Genomic DNA, 24,363 nt, shown 5'->3' with positions numbered 1-24,363 from the left:
GCAGATTAATTTTATACCCGATATGTTATGATCCACTAAAGTTATTCAGAATACGAGATGAATAATTCTCACTCCAAACTCGTCAAACATCGCCGCTTGATCAGTGCCCCTTGGCATCGGAGACCGATGCACAGGGTTCCCCTCTTGCATTACTTTTGGGCGGACCATACACCCGTGTCAATATACGCTTGTTACATGCATAGTGTCCTTTCAAAATAAACTTCCGTTTTCACAGGAAGTTAGGTTTAAGCAACACAACCACTTAGTTAGGGTTAGGAAACGGTCGTGGTTGATGTTAACTTCACTGACTGCGACTCCCGTGACTAGCGACTGACGTGACTCATGGGCTGACGATACTAATGACTCCCGTGACTAGTGACTGACGTGACTCATGGGCTGACAATACTAATGACTCCCGTGACTAGCGACTGACGTGACTCATGGGGCTGACGATACTAATGACTCACATGACTAACGACTCACATGTCTAACGACTCACGTGACTAACGGGGCAGACAATACTAACCACTCACGTGACTAACGACTCACGTGATCGACTGTGGTGGCAGTTTCTGTTAAAAGAAGACACAAACCAAGGTAACAACTTGTCTTTCAAGTAAATTTAATAAAAAAGCATATATTAATTAGAAAAGCATCTGCAGATGGACTCACGAGCACAGCCACCTGAGTGGGCTTTGGCAAGTGAGCCCCGAACACAAGAGTAGTCAGTATTTATACACACTAAAGCATAACACACAGATAAGTGCAAAGAAGAGAAAGATAGAAAGTGTATCATTACATCAGCACAGAACAGACAACAGAGCATCACAAGACATAACAAGTACTTCAGCCCTCTGTTGTTTACAGTCACAGAAGGCAAAACTGTCGGGTCACTGTCTTAATGCTTATGGTGACAAGGTTGAACATGTGAGGCCCCGAGATTATCTAAAGGTACAGTGTTAACTTTGGCCTACTCCTCGGGGTGTTGGACTGTCAACTGCAGATATGAAAATTGCCATTACACGACTCACGGGACTCATGGGACTCATGGGACTGATGATACTAATGACTCCCATGACTAGCGACTCATGGGACTGACAATACTAACGACTCACTTGACTAGTGACTCATGGTACTGATGATACTAACGACTCACTTGACTAGCGACTCAAAGGACTCATGGGACTGACGATACTAACAACTCACGTGACTAAAAACTCATGTGAATCACGGGATTTACGATACCGACGAGTCACGTGACTATTGACTGACGTGACAAAAAAGGTCAACGTTACTTTTAGTTTCACCCAGGACACGAACACCAAAGTCTTGTGTTTGTTGTGACCCATCCACCACCAACCACCAATGGGGATGGTCTGCAGATCTTATGGAGTACAACTACATACGGTATTTGTCCCTTTAATCCAAGGGTGCCCAAACTTTTCCCTTGGAGGGCCAAAACTGGAACTCAATGGAGGGCCACGGGCCAAAATTAAACACATATTGTATTGTATTGTATTGTATTGTATTGTTAGGATGCAAAATGGTACTAGGATCCCAAGTTCCCTTAATTGAATATGTTTTACATAGTTAGCCCCTTAAAACCTACCTGCCGAATACAATTGGGCTCATTTATGCAATTTATGCATTTCAAGACTGTTTAGGGACCCCAGTATGCAGAAATATTAAAATACACTATTTTTAGAATAGGCAAAAATAACACATGTATACTGCATTCAAAGAACTGCATGTTTTCCCCAAAACTGCATGGGTTTATTATAAAGAGGGCATGTCTGTAAAGGGGAGACTTTTCAGCCACATATCTTGAGGTCAGAGGTCAAAGGACCCCTTTGAAAATGGCCATGACAGTTTTTCCTCGCCAAAATTTAACCCAACTTTAGAGTGTTAGCCTCCTTCCTGACAAGCTAATATGACATGATTGGTACTAAGGGAGTCCTTAGGTTTTCTAGTTTCATATGATGCCACTATCTTCTAACCATAAAACCAAGCCTGGTACAGCCTCCAAAAGACAGTAAAGTCGGTTGGGTCTTTTAATAAAAAAAAAAGAATTTGCTAACATCTGGCGGGCCAAATCAAACCTGATGGCGGGCCAACTTTGGCCCTGCTTTAATCAAATCAAATCATTGTATATACATGGATCAATCTGTACAAAGACCTCAAAGAATTCTGAAAAATATGGTAGTACACACACACACAGATGCTGAAACACAAATTTCTGAATTTGTCAGACAGTCAGTGGGACTTCAGTGTTCATGTCACTGTTGTCTTTTGTGTTTTTTCCTCCCCGATTTTTCGGTTTCCTTATTTTTCTGCCTCTGTCAGTTCCAAACGGCCAAAACAATGAGGGTGACAAAAATGGCTGTCACATAGGCGGTTGTCATATAGGAGGCTGTCCCATAGGTGGGCAGATCAATGGGTCCACCTGGCAAGATAAAATATACTTATCTTAACATGTGGATTAAATCCAACTTGTTCTGTGTGTCTGAACAAGACTTTCAATTTATAGAAATTGATAATAAGAATAATGCACACAAACATTCATTCACATACATTTGCTGAAAGACTTTAACACAGCGGAAGTTACTCACCATTAGGGATAACTTGTACTCTGATAGATGATTTAGCCATACCACAGTCTGTATGTATTTTAACTGTGTAATTTTCCTCATGCGTGACATTTGAGATGGTCAACGACACATAAGTCACATTATCCCATTCGCAGTCGTTCAAGTCACTGTTGCAAGGGTTGTTGCCTGGTGTGTTATTCCAGATATAGTTTAAACCCTTACAGTTCTCTGTCGTGGAAGATTTTATAGTGCAGTTTAGTGTCACCGTATTTCCAGCTACGACTTCCACTGTTTCGTTGCAATTCAGGGACAATTTTGGATCTGAAAAAAGGGCAATAAATGATAGGATTTATTTTTTTTTTACTTCATAATGTATTTACCATATACAACATATTTATTTCTGGTAAAAGCAATATAAAATACCTGATGCGGCTCCACTTTGTCGAAAAGTAGCAGTGAAAAGCAGACTTAAACACAACCACAGGCAGGACATCTTGGAAGTTTCACTGCCTTCAGGAACTGGAAGAAAGAAATAAAGGATATTAAGAATGGAGGGCTTGTGTACTGTTCTGCCTCAGCCTGGTAGATTAGAACAAGGCTCACCTAATGTCATACTGTGTTAAAGATTGGGGAAACTGTCAGGTAGGTACATTTTAATCAGATAGCTAAAAGCAGTGGGTAAGGAAAAACTAGCATGACAAATTTTACAGGGGTCCTTTGACCTCTGACCTCCAGATATGTGAATGAAAATAGGTTCTATGGGTACCCACGAGTCTCCCATTTACAGACATGCCCACTTTATGATAATCACATGCAGTTTCTTGCATGTAGTGTAAAAGTGTTATTTTCACCTATTCTAAAATGGTGTATTTGAATATTTCTGCATACTGGGGTCCCTAAATAGTCTTGGAATTACATAAATTGGGTATCACTGTAAAGCTGAGACTGTTGTGGATCCAATGAGGCCAACTGTATTCATGTGTGATGATGTTAGTCCACATAGGAGCCATTTCATTGTAGTGAGACCATTTTTTAAAATTTGACCTCACTGTATAAAATGACCTGTGGTGACCTCTAGGATAATCACAGCCTAATGAAACTTTAGAGCCACAAACTAGAGACCTAGAGCATTCAGAGGATGGATGGATCAGACTAGAGACCTAGAGCATTCAGAGGATGGATGGCTTTCCTAGGTAGATTGACAATAAGGGGGTTTCTGAGCAGTTTACACAACACAAGTGCTCGACATTCAATCGCCGAAAAGATGCAATTCTTGCAGAAATCTCCAAAATGTCAAAAGTTTTTGATCCCAAATCACAACAGGGCTTTTTCTATGGTGTTCCTCAAGGTGTTGGTGTCTTAATGTGGTATTTTGGAGGTATTATTAATAATTTTTTTCTCAATTCTTGAATGGTAAAAAATGGTTAAATTTAGCACCAAATGGTATCAACCCCAAAATTTGCTGCAACAATTTATGAGGCATAAGTGAGCATGGGAATGACCACCACAAACTCATATCATCATGTTCTAAGCCCTTATACACTTTCACTTTCAATTATTTATTTCTTATTCATGACTAGAACAACGTGACACACAGTGCTGAAATGCATCTCAAATTCATCTTCAGGTTCCCAGCTTTCAGATGATGTACACCACTTCTATGTGACACATACTGTTGAATTTTTATCTACCCCTAAACATCCCCTGTCCCCCACCCCTACCCCCTCTAAAAGAAACAAGTCGGAATGGGAAGGGGTTAAAGAAGATTTTGAATGGAGGACCTTTATTTGGACTTTTGCAACACATACTTTTACCAGTATAAAACACATAAATACATGTTACACCACTAGACTCTGCATAGTAACCAATTTGGATCAATTACTCATACACTTATAAAACCATGAATGAGCTTCTGAGCTTCTGACTTAGTAACTTCTCAAGTGCAGAAAAGCAAATAAACACACACACTTTTATATACACACAGAAAAAGAGAGGTACTTACCTCAAAGAGTGCTTCTCTCCGATGTGAGTATTAGGAAATGATCCTGAACAACAGCTTTCGACCCACATGCCACGCCACGCCACGCCTGCATGCCGATAGAATATACAGTTGGTGAAAATGTGAAACTGAAGAAAGCCTGCAGAGAGGAAATGGTTAAAGGAACGGGAAGAAGGGAACGTGACAGAGAGGGAAATGAGAGAAATGTTTCTCCAAATGGGGGTCAAAGGTCAAATATGAGTACACAGATACGTCCCATGAAAACATAATTTGGTTGTTGTTTGGGAACAAATAGCATGTAAATACTTTCACATTTGAAACTGTTTTTTTAACTGAAAGTAAGACGCCTTGCTGGCACCACAGCATGGCGTGTAAACAACTCGGCTTTTTGCCCAGATTCCATTATCATCAACAACAAACTCTTTTGCTCTGATGATGAAGATAGTTCAGGTGAGATGTCTGCAGCAGATAATCCCATGAAGAAGGAATGAACAATTTTAAGTAGAGCTGAGAGAGAATCATACGCATTGACCTCAATACTATTACCAAATGGGTGAATGAGCAGATTAGTAGAAAAAAAGCTAAATTATATTCTATAAGAACACAAAACTAGAGAAGAATCAGTCAGGAAGGATAAGGAGAGAGCAACTGTCTGTGACCACCACATGCAGAACCATTCCCTTTTTGGGGGTTGCCTTGCTGTTGCCTCTCCATTGCACCTGTTGTCACTTTCATTTGCACCAATGCAGGTGAAAGTGATTCACAATCATTTGTGCTTCCTAAATGGACAGATTGATACCCCTGAAGTTTAACTGACTTGGTGTCATACTGTGATGATTAAGTGTTCGCTTAATTTTTTGAGCAGTGTATTTTGGAGGTCTGTTTGTCTCTCTGCCAGAAATGGTTTGCCATTATGGGAAATACACTTATTTTTGCTTTCTGGCAGAGAGTTTAAGAATTTATTTCCACATCGGTTGTATGACAATGGTCACAGTTACATCATTGTCCCTTTCAATTTGTAATGTATCCTCATTTATTCCACGTGTCACTTCACGTGGGCCACAATAGTAAACAAATCAAAAGCAGGAATGCAAGTCAAGTCAGGTCAGTACCAGTATTAATGCTGCCAGCAGACTGCTCACTGTTGGCAATAGGAACTGACAGAAATCCTCGGAATCCCCAAAGGTAACAAACGTCCGTTATTTCACAACATGTGAACCATGACTTGGGGTGCATGCCAAAGCTCTTAATTGCATCCCTGTTTCCCTCACTTGCGTCTCATCCTTGCGTCTTAGTCCCTCCCACCAGGGAAGCATGGAGAGACGCAAGGAAACCATGCGAGGAGAGAGGAAACGAGGAAATACGATTTAAGCGACATGGGACGGTCGTTTCCTCTGAAGCGTCACGTGAAGCGACGTCCGTTTCTGATGACAGCAGCAGCTGATCACATCTGGATCAGCTGTCAGTCAACTTTAACAGCTGTTTGTGTCTGAACTGTACTAATACTAATAAAGACAAGTGCAAGCTGCAGCCTGTATTTCTACTGTGGACTGCTTAGAGGCTCAGGAACCATCTCTACTGGCACAATAACTTTATATTATTTATTCATTATTAGCATCTGTAGTTATTGATATTCTGATTGTGAGCTCATTATTTCATAACCCAGAATATGACTACGGTGTTTTTTTAAACACTGGATATTATTTATTAGGCTAAAGGGAAAATGTAAATGATATAACTCATATCAAACCCGACGTTCAGGAATTATCAGCCTCATGTGACTGAATGGAAATGAGGATAAATGATGTAAAAGGTGTTTGTTGCTGACAGACAGACTCTCCTTTTCTCTCTGACTTTAATAGTATCATTAATAAAAGTTAACGGGGGAAATAACAGATCATGAAAAGAAAAATCATTCTAATAAATAAATAAATAAAGTTATTTTAAGTCAGTTTCTCAGGTTTTATAAACCCCTCTCAGTGTCAGGCTGCTTCACTGACGGTGTGTGAAGGAGAGATACTGCAGGTCCTTCTGCTGCTGTTCAGAGCTTCAGTTAACACAGATTATAACTAGATAGTGAATCAGAAGACAACTAAACTATAAAACGTTTAATCTGTGATCTGTTTTCACTCAGGTATGAAACTCCAGTGATGTTGAGAGGTAAAGTTATCAGATCAGTCTGATCGGCAGCAGCGTCCAATCAGTGACTGATATCCAATAAGGGGGCGTGTCGGTCGGTAAAAGACTTCCGTGGAGGATACACTGGTGTATCCTCGCTCATAGCTCCTCCGGCAAGCCTCCTCGATCCTCGATCCTCCATGCACAAATAAGGGCTTTGGAACGGTCTTCAAAATGGCGCACCAGAACAACTTCCGGTTCAAGCGAGGATCGAGCGAGGAAATGAAAATTAAGAGCTTTGGAACGTACCCTTGGTATTGGGTATTAGGTAAAAAAAGCCTTCTAATCTGAATGTATCCCAGGGATATATTTGTGTGGTGGATCTGGACAAATACATGCTTGTTGCATAAAACACAACATGGAAGATGGACGAATGCAGACTAATCGAATCCCATGTCAGATCCCACCACAGGAGAAATAAGGAGACAAATATATGATATCAGTTAAGAGTTTTATTTAAAGCAGATGCATAAAAGCAGGTACATGCAGAAACATCCTATATGCAAAATATACTCTTGCATGGTTCCTCACATCCATTCCCTACTTTTTAATGGACACTCAATGTGACCGTGTGAGACCCTGATGTGGACACAGTGAGGTTTGTGATCAGTTCTGGGGTTCCAAGACCAAATGCAACTCCATTTCTAACTGCTTTTGCCACATCTGCTGCATCACCTTCAGGTGTCCTCTGTGGCTTTATGAACAGCTCCCTTAACGCTGTCCACGCTGTCCCTGAGGCTGTCGTTGGCAGCCAGGTTCCTCTTGACCCTGAGGCTGTCGCCGTCAGTCTGGTTCTTCTGGCCACTGCCTTCTGATTTTCCTTGCCACGGCCGCTGGCCGTCTGGTTCTCCTTGCCAGGGCCGCTGTCGCCGGCCGTCTGGTTCTCTTTGCCAGGGCCGTCATTGGCGGCTGTGTGGGTCTCCTGGCCACTGCTAGCCAACTGGTTCGCCTTGCCAGTGCCGCCGGTCGTCTGGTTCCCCTGGCCAATGCCGCCAGTCGTCTGGTTCCCCTGGCCAATGCCACCGCCGCTGGGCGTCTGGTTCCTCTGGCCAATGCCACTGCCGCTGGTCGTCTGGTTCCCCTGGCCAATGCCGCTGGCCATCAGGTTTTCCTTGCCAATGCCACTGCCTCCAGCCGTCTGGCTCTCAGGGCCACTGCTGCTGCTCATATGGATCTCCTGGCTGGCGCTGGCCCTGCCGGCCGTCTGGTTCTTTTTGCCAATGCCGCCTTCGCCAGCCGTCTGGTTGTTTTTGCCAATGCCGCCTTCGCCGGCCGTCTGGTTCTTCTTGCCAATGCTGTTCAGAGGATGTTTCAGTTGGCCAACTGATGCCTCAGCTTCCACTTCATTGGTTTCCAGTTGCACTGAAAGAATTTGATTAATAAACAATTGAGAATTTAAATAAATTGAGTGATGTTCCAAGTTCTTAAGACTTTTACAGTGCTGTGACAATTCACTGCTAAAGAGACTTTCAAGCAAAAACTTGTATGTGAGACTTGCTCTCAGACTTAACTTAGATTTGCCCCAAAAGACTTAAGGTGACCAGACTCCAGAGAAGTAAATCTCAAACTTGTGATGGGTATAAGGTATAAAGGGTATAAAGTCCGAAACTGCTCCATGGAGCAGCTCCAGACTTACCCTATGACATCACAAGTTTGAGTTTTAGCACTCTAGTTTTTGATTTGGTAGTTGTTCATGTTTACTAATATTTTTGGACTGTGTTAGAGCATATAGGAATAACATGTATACATCTTGAAAAATAGCGTTGTTCCCCTTTAAAATAATTTGGTTTTATTACAACTTGATTATTGATAGGATATTGAGCTCTCACTGCATCCGTGATGTCATAGTATGTAAGTATACTATAATATAATTGTGTGCATGATTTTAAATAGACAACAGCAGCGGTATACCTGACATTGTATGGTCAATGTAGCTTTAATTAGACAGAAATTCTGTTGAAATCCCAGTACCCAAAGCCAGATAAAGCATTAATGAAAACTGTGATGCCAATAATCCTAAAGGCTCAACACAAACTTGCATTTTTTTTTTGTTTAACAGGACCTGCTCACCTTCTTTAGCAGCTCCCTCTAACATGGACTCCATTGACTGGAAAAGTGCAAGGGCCTTCTGTATGGAGACCTCATCGGGAAACAGATCTGTTGTACCAAAGAAACTAAGTTAGTGTCAAAAAGCAGCTCCGGAAAGATTGTTACTAATATTCTTACCCGTTATTCTTCTCTGCTGTCCATTTTCACGTCTTTCATTTGTCCCACCAACCGGCAAACAAAAGCCTATGGACAGTGCAGTTGCTGTTAATCAAACTGCTGTTTGATGGCACATAGTCACAAACTTGTGGACATTTTCAGGACTTGAGTAATTAACCTTACTCTTACATTTGCTACACTCCACTACCAATTTCTTACATAAAAGCTTCAAACAGAAGGAACATAAAATACCTTTGGTAAGCCAAGCAGTCAGCACACAAATAAGCAAGGCCCAGACAGATCCCATCGCTCCAGTCACCAGGAAAAAGTTCTGCCAGTGCCACATGCAAGTTTAATAAATACCTCCCATCATGCAGGTGGAACAGCTGTTGCTGATCAGCTCTAATTGGCTCTCTCTGGTAGCTGAGATTCAGCCCTTCCTGTGACAAACAAATGTGATTCAATTTATCAGATCATAAAACTCAGAGAATGTGCTATGTATTTCATATTACTTGTTTTGGATGTATGTTGAAGAGCAATCATACAGTAATATTAAATATCTCAAAGTAGGTCCAAACAATTAGAAAGCTCCATAAAAAGGGTCAAATGGAAGATATTCCTCCTCTTGAGACAATAAAGGCTGTATTTGGGAGGATGGCGACTAGAAAAAAAATGAACAATCCCACCCCAACGTACACACACAAGACTCTGTACAAGAAGGAAACGTCTGGCTAAACCAATTTACTTTTCATTTTTAATTTACAGAACTTAAATTTTTACTGTACTACATTTATTTAAAGCAGCAGTAGGTAGAATTTGAGCAAATATGATAAAAAAAATAAGTTATTTTTATAAAATGGTCACTATATCCTGACAGTAGTGCATGAGACAGGAAGTTCAAAAATGTCTCTTCTGCATTAGGATCTGTAGCCACATGGCAATGGTGAAAAATATTCTTGGAACACATTTGCCAGAGAGATGCACCATCTCCCAATTTTAAAATTTGGATTCTAGATCCTGGGTTTGTACGTATCTCTCTTCCAAGGATAATAAAAACAGGTCTTAAGTGACCACATGTAGGCTCTGCAGTGTGTAGCATTTTGGGGGATCTGTTAGCAGATATGGAATATAGTATTCATCGCTATATTTTCATTAGTGTATAATCTCCTGAAACTAAGAGTCGTTGTGTTTTCATTTAGCTTAGAATGAGCCCTTTATATCTACACAGGGAGCAGGTCCTCTTCACAGACTCCGCCATGTTTCTACAGTAGCCCAGAACGGACAAATCAAACACTGGCTCTAGGGAGAGCCTTCTGTGTTTTCACATTACCTGAATGCCACCGTAGTTCTCCGACACGCTTGTGAAACTGCGGTAACATGAGCTGCAGAGTGCAAAACCGTCGTACCGCCAGCCGCCGTCTGACTTCCGTTGCTCCTAAAGTAGTGTTATTACGGTAAGGATGACCTCTGAGCGAGGTGAACGGCGTTATTGCGGTTTTGCGCTCGGCAGCTCACATTACCACAGTCTTGGAAAGGGAGGATCTGGCAATCTGCAACCACACCATTAAATGTCGCCAAATCCTACACCCTGTACCTTTAAGTCCAAAATTTCACTTTTGGCAGTTCGACAAATATGACTCTGGAGCTTATTCTCCACTAGTAATCAATGTGAGCTCGCTGTGAGCCCATCGAGGTAGGATGCAGAGGCTTCGCAGGCCGCTCACTCTGCAGAGTGCACACCCAACTTCTCTAGAGCTGCGAAGAAAAAAAGCCACGAAATCCACCACAGAGGCTGCTGAGAAGGCCTCGAGATGGCTATAGATCAGGAAGGGTGATCCATGGGCCGATGCTGCTGGGATCGACATCCCCAACTGGGTCACCTGAGCGAGGGTGTATGATGGTGAAACATTGTATCCAAACAAATGTTTCAAATATCCTGCTGTCTATTTCCAACTAAAAAAAAAACAGACATTCGATCCAACAGGACCAAAAAACATAACCTCCGTAGCAGATATAAACAGAACAGCACAGTTGAAAAATGCTTTAATTTCATTAACATAAATATGCCAAGCATGACTACACATTTGCAAGGAAATACACCTGTTTTCTCAACTCTGTGTGTGTGTGTCTCTCATGATCAATATATTCCATAGGTGTGCTCCTCTCCATCTCTGTATCTGTCCATGTAGCGTAGGGGCTGTCGATGAGGGTATTTGACCTGTGGAGGGTGGTACACTGGAGGCCGGATGAACTCAAACACTGGCTCCCTCATGTCTACAGGGAGAAGACACAGCACACAGGCTTCGTTATGGACGAATGCAGACTAATCGAATCCCATGTCAGATCCCACCACAGGAGAAATATGGAGACAAATATATGATATCAGTTGAGAGTTTTATTTAAAGCAGATGAATAAAAGCAGGTACATGCAGAAACATCCTATATGCAAAATATACTCTTGCATGGTTCCTCACACCCATTCCCTACTTTTTAATGGACACTCAATGTGACCGTGTGAGACCCTGATGTGCAACTCCATTTCTAACCGCTTTTGCCACATCTGCTGCATCACCTTCAGGTGTCCTCTCTGTGGCTTTATGAACAGCTCCCTTAACGCTGTCCACGCTGTCCCTGAGGCTGTCGTTGGCAGCCAGGTTCCTCTTGACCCTGAGGCTGTCGCCGTCAGTCTGGTTCTTCTGGCCAGGGCCGCTGTCGCCGGCCGTCTGGTTCTCCTTGCCAGGGCCGCCGTTGGCGGCTGTGTGGGTCTCCTGGCCACTGCCGCTGCTAGCCAACTGGTTCGCCTTGCCACTGCTAGCCGACTGATTCTCCTTGCCAGTGCCGCCGGTCGTCTGATTCCCCTGGCCAATGCCGCCGGTCTTCTGGTTCCCCTGGCCAATGCCGCTGGCCGCCTGGTTCTCCTGGCCACTGCCGCTGGTAGTCTGGTTCCCCTGGCCAATGCCACGGCCGCTGGGCGTCTGGTTCCTCTGGCCAATGCCACCGCCGCTGGTCGTCTGGTTCCCCTGGCCAATGCCGCTGGCCATCAGGTTTTCCTTGCCAATGCCACTGCCTCCGGCCGTCTGGCTCTCAGGGCCACTGCTGCTGCTCATATGGATCTCCTGGCTGGCGCTGGCCCTGCCGGCTGTCTGGTTGTTTTTGCCAATGCCGCCTTCGCCAGCCGTCTGGTTGTTTTTGCCAATGCCGCCTTCGCCGGCCGTCTGGTTCTTCTTGCCAATGCTGTTCAGAGGATGTTTCAGTTGGCCAACTGATGCCTCAGCTTCCACTTCATTGGTTTCCAGTTGCACTGAAAGAATTTGATTAATAAACAATTGAGAATTTAAATAAATTGAGTGATGTTCCAAGTTCTTAAGACTTTTACAGTGCTGTGACAATTCACTGCTAAAGAGACTTTCAAGCAAAAACTTGTATGTGAGACTTGCTCTCAGACTTAACTTAGATTTGCCCCAAAAGACTTAAAAGGTGACCAGACTCCAGAGAAGTAAATCTCAAACTTGTGATGGGTATAAGGTATAAAGGGTATAAAGTCCGAAACTGCTCCATGGAGCAGCTCCAGACTTACCCTATGACATCACAAGTTTGAGTTTTAGCACTCTAGTTTTTGATTTGGTAGTTGTTCATGTTTACTAATATTTTTGGACTGTGTTAGAGCATATAGGAATAACATGTATACATCTTGAAAAATAGCGTTGTTCCCCTTTAAAATAATTTGGTTTTATTACAACTTGATTATTGATAGGATATTGAGCTCTCACTGCATCCGTGATGTCATAGTATGTAAGTATACTATAATATAATTGTGTGCATGATTTTAAATAGACAACAGCAGCGGTATACCTGACATTGTATGGTCAATGTAGCTTTAATTAGACAGAAATTCTGTTGAAATCCCAGTACCCAAAGCCAGATAAAGCATTAATGAAAACTGTGATGCCAATAATCCTAAAGGCTCAACACAAACTTGCATTTTTCCAGTAGGGTTTAACAGGACCTGCTCACCTTCTTTAGCATCTCCCTCTAACATGGACTCCATTGACTGGAAAAGAGCAAGGGCCTTCTGTATGGAGACCTCATCGGGAAACAGATCTGTTGTACCAAAGAAACTAAGTTAGTGTCAGAAAGCAGCTCCGGAAAGATTGTTACTAATATTCTTACCCGTTATTCTTCTCTGCTGTCCATTTTCACGTCTTTCATTTGTCCCACCAACCGGCAAACAAAAGCCTATATGGACAGTGCAGTTGCTGTTAATCAAACTGCTGTTTGTTGGCACATAGTCACAAACTTGTGGACATTTTCAGGACTTGAGTAATTAACCTTACTCTTACATTTGCTACACTCCACTACCAATTTCTTACATAAAAGCTTCAAACAGAAGGAACATAAAATACCTTTGGCAAGCCAAGCAATCAGCACACAAATAAGCAAGGCCCAGACAGATCCCATCGCTCCAGTCACCAGGAAAAAGTTCTGCCAGTGCCACATGCAAGTTTAATAAATACCTCCCATCATGCAGGTGGAACAGCTGTTGCTGATCAGCTCTAATTGGCTCTCTCTGGTAGCTGAGATTCAGCCCTTCCTGTGACAAACAAACGTGATTCAATTTATCAGATCATAAAACTCAGAGAATGTGCTATGTATTTCATATTACTTGTTTTGGATGTATGTTGAAGAGCAATCATACAGTAATATTAAATATCTCAAAGTAGGTCCAAACAATTAGAAAGCTCCATAAAAAGGGTCAAATGGAAGATATCCCTCCTCTTGAGACAATAAAGGCTGTATTTGGGAGGATGGCGACTAGAAAAAAAATGAACAATCCCACCCCAACGTACACACACAAGACTCTGTACAAGAAGGAAACGTCTGGCTAAACCAATTTACTTTTCATTTTTAATTTACAGAACTTAAATATTGTATTTTTACTGTACTACATTTATTTAAAGCAGCAGTAGGTAGAATTTGAGCAAATATGATAAAAAAAATAAGTTATTTTTATAAAATGGTCACTATATCCTGACAGTAGTGCATGAGACAGGTAATCTGAGACAAGAAAAAAATCATGTGCCTCTGTGTCCTCTGTGGCATCTGCAAGATTTCCCAGGCCGGAGGAAAACAACCAATCAGAGCTGATCTGGAGCCTTGCCGTCTCTGAGCAGCTGTCAATCACTCGCAAACTCTGATCAAACGGTCAAACTAGGCAGCGCTGATCAAATATGAATCAATGTTCTGTTACTGTAATGCCTATTTCTCGCCTCTACTGTTTTCAGAATCATCTTGTAGTGTACTGTTCAGCTGTAAAATGAGAACATTTGTATTGAGATCAGTTGAGGAAATACCAAGCACCGCCCACCAGCTGGAGCAAACTTTCTCATTTTACAGCTAAACAGTGCACTACAAGATGATTCTGAAAACATTTGAGGCAAGAAATAGGCATTACAGTAACAGAATATTGATAATATGATCAGCGCTGCCTAGTTTGACCGTTTGGTCGGAGTTTGCGAGTGGTTAACAGCTGCCTCCGTTGAATGAACAGCCAATAGGAACGCTCTCTCTCTGAAATGACCTCTGATTGGCCAAAGTCTCCCGTCATGGGTGAGATTTTTTAAAGCCGGAAAACAGCCATGAGGAGGTGCAGAAGTCTCTCAGAACACTTGAATTATGCTGAAAAGTTATTTTGGAATTTTTGCCCAAATGAGGCCAAAACCATTCTGCCTACTGAAACTTTAAAGGAGATATCAGAGGGTCATAAAGTCATTAGAATTATCCTCCGTGGACTTTGGATATGTGAAGCAAATTTAATAGCAATCCATCTAATAGCTGTTGAGAGACGCATGCTGCTAGCATGGCTAAAGATATAATGTATTATCACCTTGTAAAATATATTATTATAGATATTATAGCCCTGTACATCCACACAGGTGTTTTGCAGTTCTTGCGGCTGATTTGACCTACTCAGATTGAAGGAGTGCAGAGCTGTGCTGGGATTTATGTGAGCTCACCAACCTCTATTGTGTAGTGATGGGTGGATGAAGCCTTAAAGCTTTGGGGCTTTCTTTCTTTTTGTTGCGAAGCTGCAGGCACAGTGACACCTGGTGGTCTGCACAACATATAGCCATTCAAGACTGGAGCCAAACCTCAACACTGTGTCAGGGCCAGCTTAACGCATAGGCCAGGGGTCGGCAACCTTTCCTATCGAAAGAGCCATTTTAGTCAAAAAAAATAATAAAATCTGTCTGGAGCTGCAAAACATTTGAGCATTGTGATGAAGGTAACACAGTTTATAATCTAAGTATATCGTATATAAGTCTAATGCAGTGAGGACCAAAGTGCAAATGTGCGACGGAGTATTAGGGCCACAATGAGGGAAAAAACATCTGAGATTTCCAGAATAAAGTCATAATTTGATGAGAAAAAAACGTCGTAATATTACGAGCATAAAGCCATAACTTTACGAGAAAAAAGTCGTAATATTACGAGAATAAAGCCATAACTTTATGAGAATAAAGTCGTAATTTTACGAGAATAAAATCATAACATTACAGGAAAAAAAGAAAATAACTACTTTATAATATTGACTTTATTCTCATAATACGACTTTTCTTCTCTTAACCTTTTGACTTTATTCTCATAATATTACAACTTTTTTTCTCATGAACTTTTGACTTTTTTTTTTTCGTAATATGACTTTATTCTCGAAATCTCAGATTTTTTTTTTTGTCCTCAATGTGGCCCTCATACTTCGTCGTTCTGTCGTACCATAGACCTACAACAATGATAAATACAAATGAAAAATGTAAACAATAAACAGTTATTTATTTCCATTTTTATAAATCCACAAGGAGCCACTGGAGAGGGGCTAAAGAGACGCTGAGGCTCCGGAGCTGAAGGTTGCTGACCCTTGGCATAGGCCATAATAGGCAGTCATGTAGGGCGCAACCTTCTTGGGGGCACTGGTTGTCCTCTAAAAAAAGTAATATATTTTTTTTAAAGTCCTTTCTCATTTTCTACAGTGAGGTAGAAAATGAACAAATAAAGAAAGAAATACACTTTTCACCCCTGTAACCCTCTTACTCACTTTTTCATCTGCGATAAAAGTGTAAATTGTAGTGAAACCGACTAAACACTTGGCCAACAATATCAGACACCAGGGTGGGGGCTCCAAATCTGAATTTCGCCAGGGCACCAAAAGGGCTAGAGCCAGCCCTGCACTTTGTTGTTGTTGACTACTTAATACCTATGCTACTTAGAGAATCCTGGAAAGTTGGATAGCCTTTGACGTCTATCATTGTCAATGCAGACTGCACCAGACAATCAGTCTGAAACATGCTGAAAAACTAGCATGAATCTGCTGGACACCACCAGTTCAACTACTCATTCAGTCCGTAGGGGTATTCAACATTGGTTCAAACTTGTATCAATGAGCCAGACAATTTAGAAGAAAGTGTTGTCTGTAATAATAATAATAATAATAATGTAGGATTCTCCTCATGGGAAGAGAATGAACAAAATTTGAAGAAAGAAAACTTTGTTTTTTGGTTTCAACAATGTATAGAAGAGCAGGCATGTTGACCTAACTATTGAGTATCAATGTCGAACTACAAGAGCACATACGTCCTCCTAGGGTTTACAATCCTCTAAATCTGTCATTTCAACAACAGAAGAAGTTCAAAAATGTCTGGCTCTCAGGGCCACTGCTGCTGCTCATATGGATCTCCTGGCTGACGCTGGCCCTGCCGGCCGTCTGGTTCTTTTTGTCAATGCCGCCTTCGCCAGCCGTCTGGTTGTTTTTGCCAATGCTGCCTTCGCCGGCCGTCTGGTTCTTCTTGCCAATGCTGTTCAGAGGATGTTTCAGTTGGCCAACTGATGCCTCAGCTTCCACTTCATTAGTTTCCAGTTGCACTGAAAGAATTTGATTAATAAACAATTGAGAATTTAAATAAATTGAGTGATGTTCCAAGTTCTTAAGACTTTTACAGTGCTGTGACAATTCACTGCTAAAGAGACTTTCAAGCAAAAACTTGTATGTGAGACTTGCTCTCAGACTTAACTTAGATTTGCCCCAAAAGACTTAAAAGGTGACCAGACTCCAGAGAAGTAAATCTCAAACTTGTGATGGGTATAAGGTATAAAGGGTATAAAGTCTGAAACTGCTCCATGGAGCAGCTCCAGACTTACCCTATGACATCACAAGTTTGAGTTTTAGCACTCTAGTTTTTGATTTGGTAGTTGTTCATGTTTACTAATATTTTTGGACTGTGTTAGAGCATATAGGAATAACATGTATACATCTTGAAAAATAGCATTGTTCCCCTTTAAAATAATTTGGTTTTATTACAACTTGATTATTGATAGGATATTGAGCTCTCACTGCATCCGTGATGTCATAGTATGTAAGTATACTATAATATAATTGTGTGCATGATTTTAAATAGACAACAGCAGCGGTATACCTGACATTGTATGGTCAATGTAGCTTTAATTAGACAGAAATTCTGTTGAAATCCCAGTACCCAAAGCCAGATAAAGCATTAATGAAAACTGTGATGCCAATAATCCTAAAGGCTCAACACAAACTTGCATTTTTCCAGTAGGGTTTAACAGGACCTGCTCACCTTCTTTAGCATCTCCCTCTAACATGGACTCCATTGACTGGAAAAGAGCAAGGGCCTTCTGTATGGAGACCTCATCGGGAAACAGATCTGTTGTACCAAAGAAACTAAGTTAGTGTCAGAAAGCAGCTCCGGAAAGATTGTTACTAATATTCTTACCCGTTATTCTCCTCTGCTGTCCATTTTCACGTCTTTCATTTGTCCCACCAACCGGCAAACAAAAGCCTATATGGACAGTGCAGTTGCTGTTAATCAAACTGCTGTTTAATGGCACATAGTCACAAACTTGTGGACATTTTCAGGACTTGAGTAATTAACCTTACTCTTACATTTGCTACACTCCACTACCAATTTCTTACATAAAAGCTTCAAACAGAAGGAACATAAAATACCTTTGGTAAGCCAAGCAGTCAGCACACAAATAAGCAAGGCCCAGACAGATCCCATCGCTCCAGTCACCAGGAAAAAGTTCTGCCAATGCCACATGCAAGTTTAATAAATACCTCCCATCATGCAGGTGGAACAGCTGTTGCTGATCAGCTCTAATTGGCTCTCTCTGGTAGCTGAGATTCAGCCCTTCCTGTGACAAACAAACGTGATTCAATTTATCAGATCATAAAACTCAGAGAATGTGCTATGTATTTCATATTACTTGTTTTGGATGTATGTTGAAGAGCAATCATACAGTAATATTAAATATCTCAAAGTAGGTCCAAACAATTAGAAAGCTCCATAAAAAGGGTCAAATGGAAGATATCCCTCCTCTTGAGACAATAAAGGCTGTATTTGGGAGGATGGCGACTAGAAAAAAAATGAACAATCCCACCCCAACGTACACACACAAGACTCTGTACAAGAAGGAAACGTCTGGCTAAACCAATTTACTTTTCATTTTTAATTTACAGAACTTAAATTTTTACTGTACTACATTTATTTAAAGCAGCAGTAGGTAGAATTTGAGCAAATATGATAAAAAAAATAAGTTATTTTTATAAAATGGTCACTATATCCTGACAGTAGTGCATGAGACAGGAAGTTCAAAAATGTCTCTTCTGCATTAGGATCTGTAGCCACATGGCAATGGTGAAAAATATTCTTGGAACACATTTGCCAGAGAGATGCACCATCTCCCAATTTTAAAATTTGGATTCTAGATCCTGGGTTTGTACGTATCTCTCTTCCAAGGATAATAAAAACAGGTCTTAAGTGACCACATGTAGGCTCTGCAGTGTGTAGCATTTTGGGGGATCTGTTAGCGGATATGGAATATAGTATTCATCGCTATATTTTCATTAGTGTATAATCTCCTGAAACTAAGAGTCGTTGTGTTTTCATTTAGCTTAGAATGAGCCCTTTATATCTACACAGGGAGCGGGTCCTCTTCACAGACTCCGCCATGTTTCTACAGTAGCCCAGAACGGACAAACCAAACACTGGCTCTAGGGAGAGCCTTCTGTGTTTTCACATTACCTGAATGCCACCGTAGTTCTCCGACACGCTTGTGAAACTGCGGTAACATGAGCTGCAGAGTGCAAAACCGTCGTACCGCCAGCCGCCGTCTGACTTCCGTTGCTCCTAAAGTAGTGTTATTACGGTAAGGATGACCTCTGAGCGAGGTGAACGGCGTTATTGCGGTTTTGCGCTCGGCAGCTCACATTACCACAGTCTTGGAAAGGGAGGATCTGGCAATCTGCAACCACACCATTAAATGTCGCCAAATCCTACACCCTGTACCTTTAAGTCCAAAATTTCACTTTTGGCAGTTCGACAAATATGACTCTGGAGCTTATTCTCCACTAGTAATCAATGTGAGCTCACTGTGAGCCCATCGAGGTAGGATGCAGAGGCTTCGCAGGCCGCTCACTCTGCAGAGTGCACACCCAACTTCTCTAGAGCTGCGAAGAAAAAAAGCCACGAAGTCCACCACAGAGGCTGCTGAGAAGGCCTCGAGATGGCTATAGATCAGGAAGGGTGATCCATGGGCCGATGCTGCTGGGATCGACATCCCCAACTAGGTCACCTGAGCGAGGGTGTATGATGGTGAAACATTGTATCCAAACAAATGTTTCAAATATCCTGCTGTCTATTTCCAACTAAAAAAAACAGACATTCGATCCAACAGGACCAAAAAACATAACCTCCATAGCAGATATAAACAGAACAGCACAGTTGAAAAATGCTTTAATTTCATTAACATAAATATGCCAAGCATGACTACACATTTGCAAGGAAATACACCTGTTTTCTCAACTCTGTGTGTGTGTGTCTCTCATGATCAATATATTCCATAGGTGTGCTCCTCTCCATCTCTGTATCTGTCCATGTAGCGTAGGGGCTGTCGATGAGGGTATTTGACCTGTGGAGGGTGGTACACTGGAGGCCGGATGAACTCAAACACTGGCTCCCTCATGTCTACAGGGAGAAGACACAGCACACAGGCTTCGTTATGGACGAATGCAGACTAATCGAATCCCATGTCAGATCCCACCACAGGAGAAATAAGGAGACAAATATATGATATCAGTTGAGAGTTTTATTTAAAGCAGATGAATAAAAGCAGGTACATGCAGAAACATCCTATATGCAAAATATACTCTTGCATGGTTCCTCACACCCATTCCCTACTTTTTAATGGACACTCAATGTGACCGTGTGAGACCTGAGGCTGTCGCCGTCAGTCTGGTTCTTCTGGCCACTGCCGCCGGCCTTCTGATTTTCCTTGCCATGGCCGCTGTCGCCAGCCGTCTGGTTCTCCTTGCCAGGGCCACTGTCGCCGGCCTTCTGATTTTCCTTGCCATGGCCGCTGTCGCCGGCCGTCTGGTTCTTCTTGCCAGGGCCAATGCCGCCGGTCGTCTGGTTCCCCTGGCCAATGCCGCCGGTCGTCTGGTTCCCCTGGCCAATGCCGCCGGCCGTCTGGTTCCCCTGGCCACTGCCGCTGGCCGCTTGGTTCTCCTGGCCACTGCCGCTGGTAGTCTGGTTCCCCTGGCCAATGCCACCGCCGCTGGGCGTCTGGTTCCTCTGGCCAATGCCACCGCCGCTGGGCGTCTGGTTCCCCTGGCCAATGCCACCGCTGCTGGGCATCTGGTTCCTCTGGTCAATGCCACCGCCGCTGGTCGTCTGGTTCCCCTGGCCAATGCCGCTGGCCATCAGGTTTTCCTTGCTAATGCCTCCGGCCGTCTGGCTCTCAGGGCCACTGCTGCTGCTCATATGGATCTCCTGGCTGGCGCTGGCCCTGCCGGCCGTCTGGTTCTTTTTGTCAATGCCGCCTTCGCCAGCCGTCTGGTTGTTTTTGCCAATGCCGCCTTCGCCGGCCGTCTGGTTCTTCTTGCCAATGCTGTTCAGAGGATGTTTCAGTTGGCCAACTGATGCCTCAGCTTCCACTTCATTGGTTTCCAGTTGCACTGAAAGAATTTGATTAATAAACAATTGAGAATTTAAATAAATTGAGTGATGTTCCAAGTTCTTAAGACTTTTACAGTGCTGTGACAATTCACTGCTAAAGAGACTTTCAAGTAAAAACTTGTATGTGAGACTTGCTCTCAGACTTAACTTAGATTTGCCCCAAAAAACTTAAAAGGTGACCAGACTCCAGAGAAGTAAATCTCAAACTTGTGATGGGTATAAGGTATAAAGGGTATAAAGTCTGAAACTGCTCCATGGAGCAGCTCCAGACTTACCCTATGACATCACAAGTTTGAGTTTTAGCACTCTAGTTTTTGATTTGGTAGTTGTTCATGTTTACTAATATTTTTGGACTGTGTTAGAGCATATAGGAATAACATGTATACATCTTGAAAAATAGCATTGTTCCCCTTTAAAATAATTTGGTTTTATTACAACTTGATTATTGATAGGATATTGAGCTCTCACTGCATCCGTGATGTCATAGTATGTAAGTATACTATAATATAATATAATTGTGTGCATGATTTTAAATAGACAACAGCAGCAGTATACCTGACATTGTATGGTCAATGTAGCTTTAATTAGACAGAAATTCTGTTGAAATCCCAGTACCCAAAGCCAGATAAAGCATTAATGAAAACTGTGATGCCAATAATCCTAAAGGCTCAACACAAACTTGCATTTTTCCAGTAGGGTTTAACAGGACCTGCTCACCTTCTTTAGCATCTCCCTCTAACATGGACTCCATTGACTGGAAAAGTGCAAGGGCCTTCTGTATGGAGACCTCATTGGGAAACAGATCTGTTGTACCAAAGAAACTAAGTTAGTGTCAGAAAGCAGCTCCGGAAAGATTGTTACTAATATTCTTACCCGTTATTCTTCTCTGCTGTCCATTTTCACGTCTTTCATTTGTCCCACCAACCGGCAAACAAAAGCCTATATGGACAGTGCAGTTGCTGTTAATCAAACTTCTGTTTAATGGCACATAGTCACAAACTTGTGGACATTTTCAGGACTTGAGTAATTAACCTTACTCTTACATTTGCTACACTCCACTACCAATTTCTTACATAAAAGCTTCAAACAGAAGGAACATAAAATACCTTTGGCAAGCCAAGCAGTCAGCACACAAATAAGCAAGGCCCAGACAGATCCCATCGCTCCAGTCACCAGGAAAAAGTTCTGCCAGTGCCACATGCAAGTTTAATAAATACCTCCCATCATGCAGGTGGAACAGCTGTTGCTGATCAGCTCTAATTGGCTCTCTCTGGTAGCTGAGATTCAGCCCTTCCTGTGACAAACAAACGTGATTCAATTTATCAGATCATAAAACTCAGAGAATGTGCTATGTATTTCATATTACTTGTTTTGGATGTATGTTGAAGAGCAATCATACAGTAATATTAAATATCTCAAAGTAGGTCCAAACAATTAGAAAGCTCCATAAAAAGGGTCAAATGGAAGATATCCCTCCTCTTGAGACAATAAAGGCTGTATTTGGGAGGATGGCGACTAGAAAAAAAATGAACAATCCCACCCCAACGTACACACACAAGACTTTGTACAAGAAGGAAACGTCTGGCTAAACCAATTTACTTTTCATTTTTAATTTACAGAACTTAAATATTGTATTTTTACTGTACTACATTTATTTAAAGCAGCAGTAGGTAGAATTTGAGCAAATATGATAAAAAAAATAAGTTATTTTTATAAAATGGTCACTATATCCTGACAGTAGTGCATGAGACAGGTAATCTGAGACAAGAAAAAAATCATGTGCCTCTGTGTCCTCTGTGGCATCTGCAAGATTTCCCAAGCCGGAGGAAAACAACCAATCAGAGCTGATCTGGAGCCTTGCCGTCTCTGAGCAGCTGTCAATCACTCGCAAACTCTGATCAAACGGTCAAAGTAGGCAGCGTTGATCAAATATGAATCAATGTTCTGTTACTGTAATGCCTATTTCTCGCCTCTACTGTTTTCAGAATCATCTTGTAGTGTACTGTTCAGCTGTAAAATGAGAACGTTTGTATTGAGATCAGTTGAGGAAATACCAAGCACCGCCCACCAGCTGGAGCAAACTTTCTCATTTTACAGCTAAACAGTGCACTACAAGATGATTCTGAAAACATTTGAGGCAAGAAATAGGCATTACAGTAACAGAATATTGATAATATGATCAGCGCTGCCTAGTTTGACCGTTTGGTCGGAGTTTGCGAGTGGTTAACAGCTGCCTCCGTTGAATGAACAGCCAATAGGAACGCTCTCTCTCTGAAATGACCTCTGATTGGCCAAAGTCTCCCGTCATGGGTGAGATTTTTTAAAGCCTGAAAACAGAGCCATGAGGAGGTGCAGAAGTCTCTCAGAACACTTGAATTATGCTGAAAAGTTATTTTGGAATTTTTGCCCAAATGAGGCCAAAACCATTCTGCCTACTGAAACTTTAAAGGAGATATCAGAGGGTCATAAAGTCATTAGAATTTATCCTCTGTGGACTTTGGATATGTGAAGCAAATTTAATAGCAATCCATCTAATAGCTGTTGAGACACATGCTGCTAGCATGGCTAAAGATATAATGTATTATCACCTTGTAAAATATATTATTATAGATATTATAGCCCTGTACATCCACACAGGTGTTTTGCAGTTCTTGCGGCTGATTTGACCTACTCAGATTGAAGGAGTGCAGAGCTGTGCTGGGATTTATGTGAGCTCACCAACCTCTATTGTGTAGTGATGGGTGGATGAAGCCTTAAAGCTTTGGGGCTTTCTTTCTTTTTGTTGCGAAGCTGCAGGCACAGTGACACCTGGTGGTCTGCACAACATATAGCCATTCAAGACTGGAGCCAAACCTCAACACTGTGTCAGGGCCAGCTTAACGCATAAGCCAGGGGTCGGCAACCTTTACTATCGAAAGAGCCATTTTAGTCAAAAAAAATAATAAAATCTGTCTGGAGCTGCAAAACATTTGAGCATTGTGATGAAGGTAACACAGTTTATAATCTAAGTATATCGTATATAAGTCTAATGCAGTGAGGACCAAAGTGCAAATGTGCGACGGAGTATTAGGGCCACAATGAGGGAAAAAACATCTGAGATTTCCAGAATAAAGTCATAATTTGACGAGAATAAAGTCATAACTTTACGAGCAAAAAGTTATAACTTTACGAGAATAAAGTCATAACTTTACGAGAAAAAAACGTCGGAATATTACGAGCGTAAAGCCATAACTTTACGAGAAAAAAGTCGTAATATTACGAGAATAAAGCCATAACTTTATGAGAATAAAGTCGTAATTTTACGAGAATAAAATCATAACATTACAGGAAAAAAAGAAAATAACTCGTAAAATTACTACTTTATAAT

The 24,363-nt window shown here is 41.8% G+C and overlaps 1 protein-coding gene and 1 long non-coding RNA gene across 7 annotated transcripts; both read right to left on the bottom strand.

The window, feature by feature from the left end:
• Positions 1-2,081: 2,081 nt before the first annotated feature.
• On the bottom strand, positions 2,082-4,777 carry LOC119479536. The gene is made up of 4 exons (XR_005204696.1): positions 4,591-4,777; positions 3,012-3,107; positions 2,610-2,909; positions 2,082-2,443 (listed from the first exon to the last, which is right to left on the bottom strand). It is a non-coding gene; the product is annotated as an uncharacterized LOC119479536 (long non-coding RNA).
• A 2,418-nt stretch (positions 4,778-7,195) lies between these two features.
• Positions 7,196-22,260, bottom strand: LOC119479278 (ribosome-binding protein 1-like). Of its 6 annotated transcripts, none has more exons than XM_037754675.1 (10): positions 22,103-22,260; positions 21,870-21,935; positions 21,714-21,800; positions 20,697-20,995; positions 20,253-20,498; positions 16,659-16,813; positions 11,908-12,045; positions 11,772-11,877; positions 11,510-11,738; positions 7,196-7,407 (listed from the first exon to the last, which is right to left on the bottom strand). In XM_037754675.1, exons 1-10 carry the CDS (start codon positions 22,194-22,196, stop codon positions 7,313-7,315), a joined length of 1,515 nt encoding a protein of 504 aa, XP_037610603.1. In that variant the 5' UTR covers positions 22,197-22,260; the 3' UTR covers positions 7,196-7,312. The 6 variants fall into 6 exon arrangements, with proteins under 6 accessions (XP_037610603.1, XP_037610606.1, XP_037610604.1 ...); XM_037754678.1 differs by having other exon boundaries at positions 11,772-11,840; positions 11,967-12,045; XM_037754676.1 differs by having other exon boundaries at positions 11,772-11,954; positions 11,991-12,045.
• Positions 22,261-24,363: the final 2,103 nt, after the last annotated feature.

Source organism: Sebastes umbrosus, chromosome 20, assembly GCF_015220745.1.
Source record: "Sebastes umbrosus isolate fSebUmb1 chromosome 20, fSebUmb1.pri, whole genome shotgun sequence".
NCBI lineage: Eukaryota > Metazoa > Chordata > Actinopteri > Perciformes > Sebastidae > Sebastes > Sebastes umbrosus.
This window is presented reverse-complemented; position numbering and strand designations above follow the sequence as displayed.

Bases quoted from the DNA above. Each gene is read 5' to 3' on its own strand.
- LOC119479278 (XM_037754675.1), bottom strand. From the start codon at position 22,196: ATGTGGCACTGGCAGAACTTTTTCCTGGTGACTGGAGCGATGGGATCT. The intron at 21,801-21,869 runs GTAAGAATATTA...TTGGTACAACAG, and splicing joins ACAGCAGAGAAGAATAACGG to ATCTGTTTCCCAATGAGGTC. The intron at 11,878-11,907 runs TACCAGCGGCAG...GGAGAACCAGGC, and splicing joins ATTGGCCAGGGGAACCAGAC to GGCCAGCGGCATTGGCCAGG.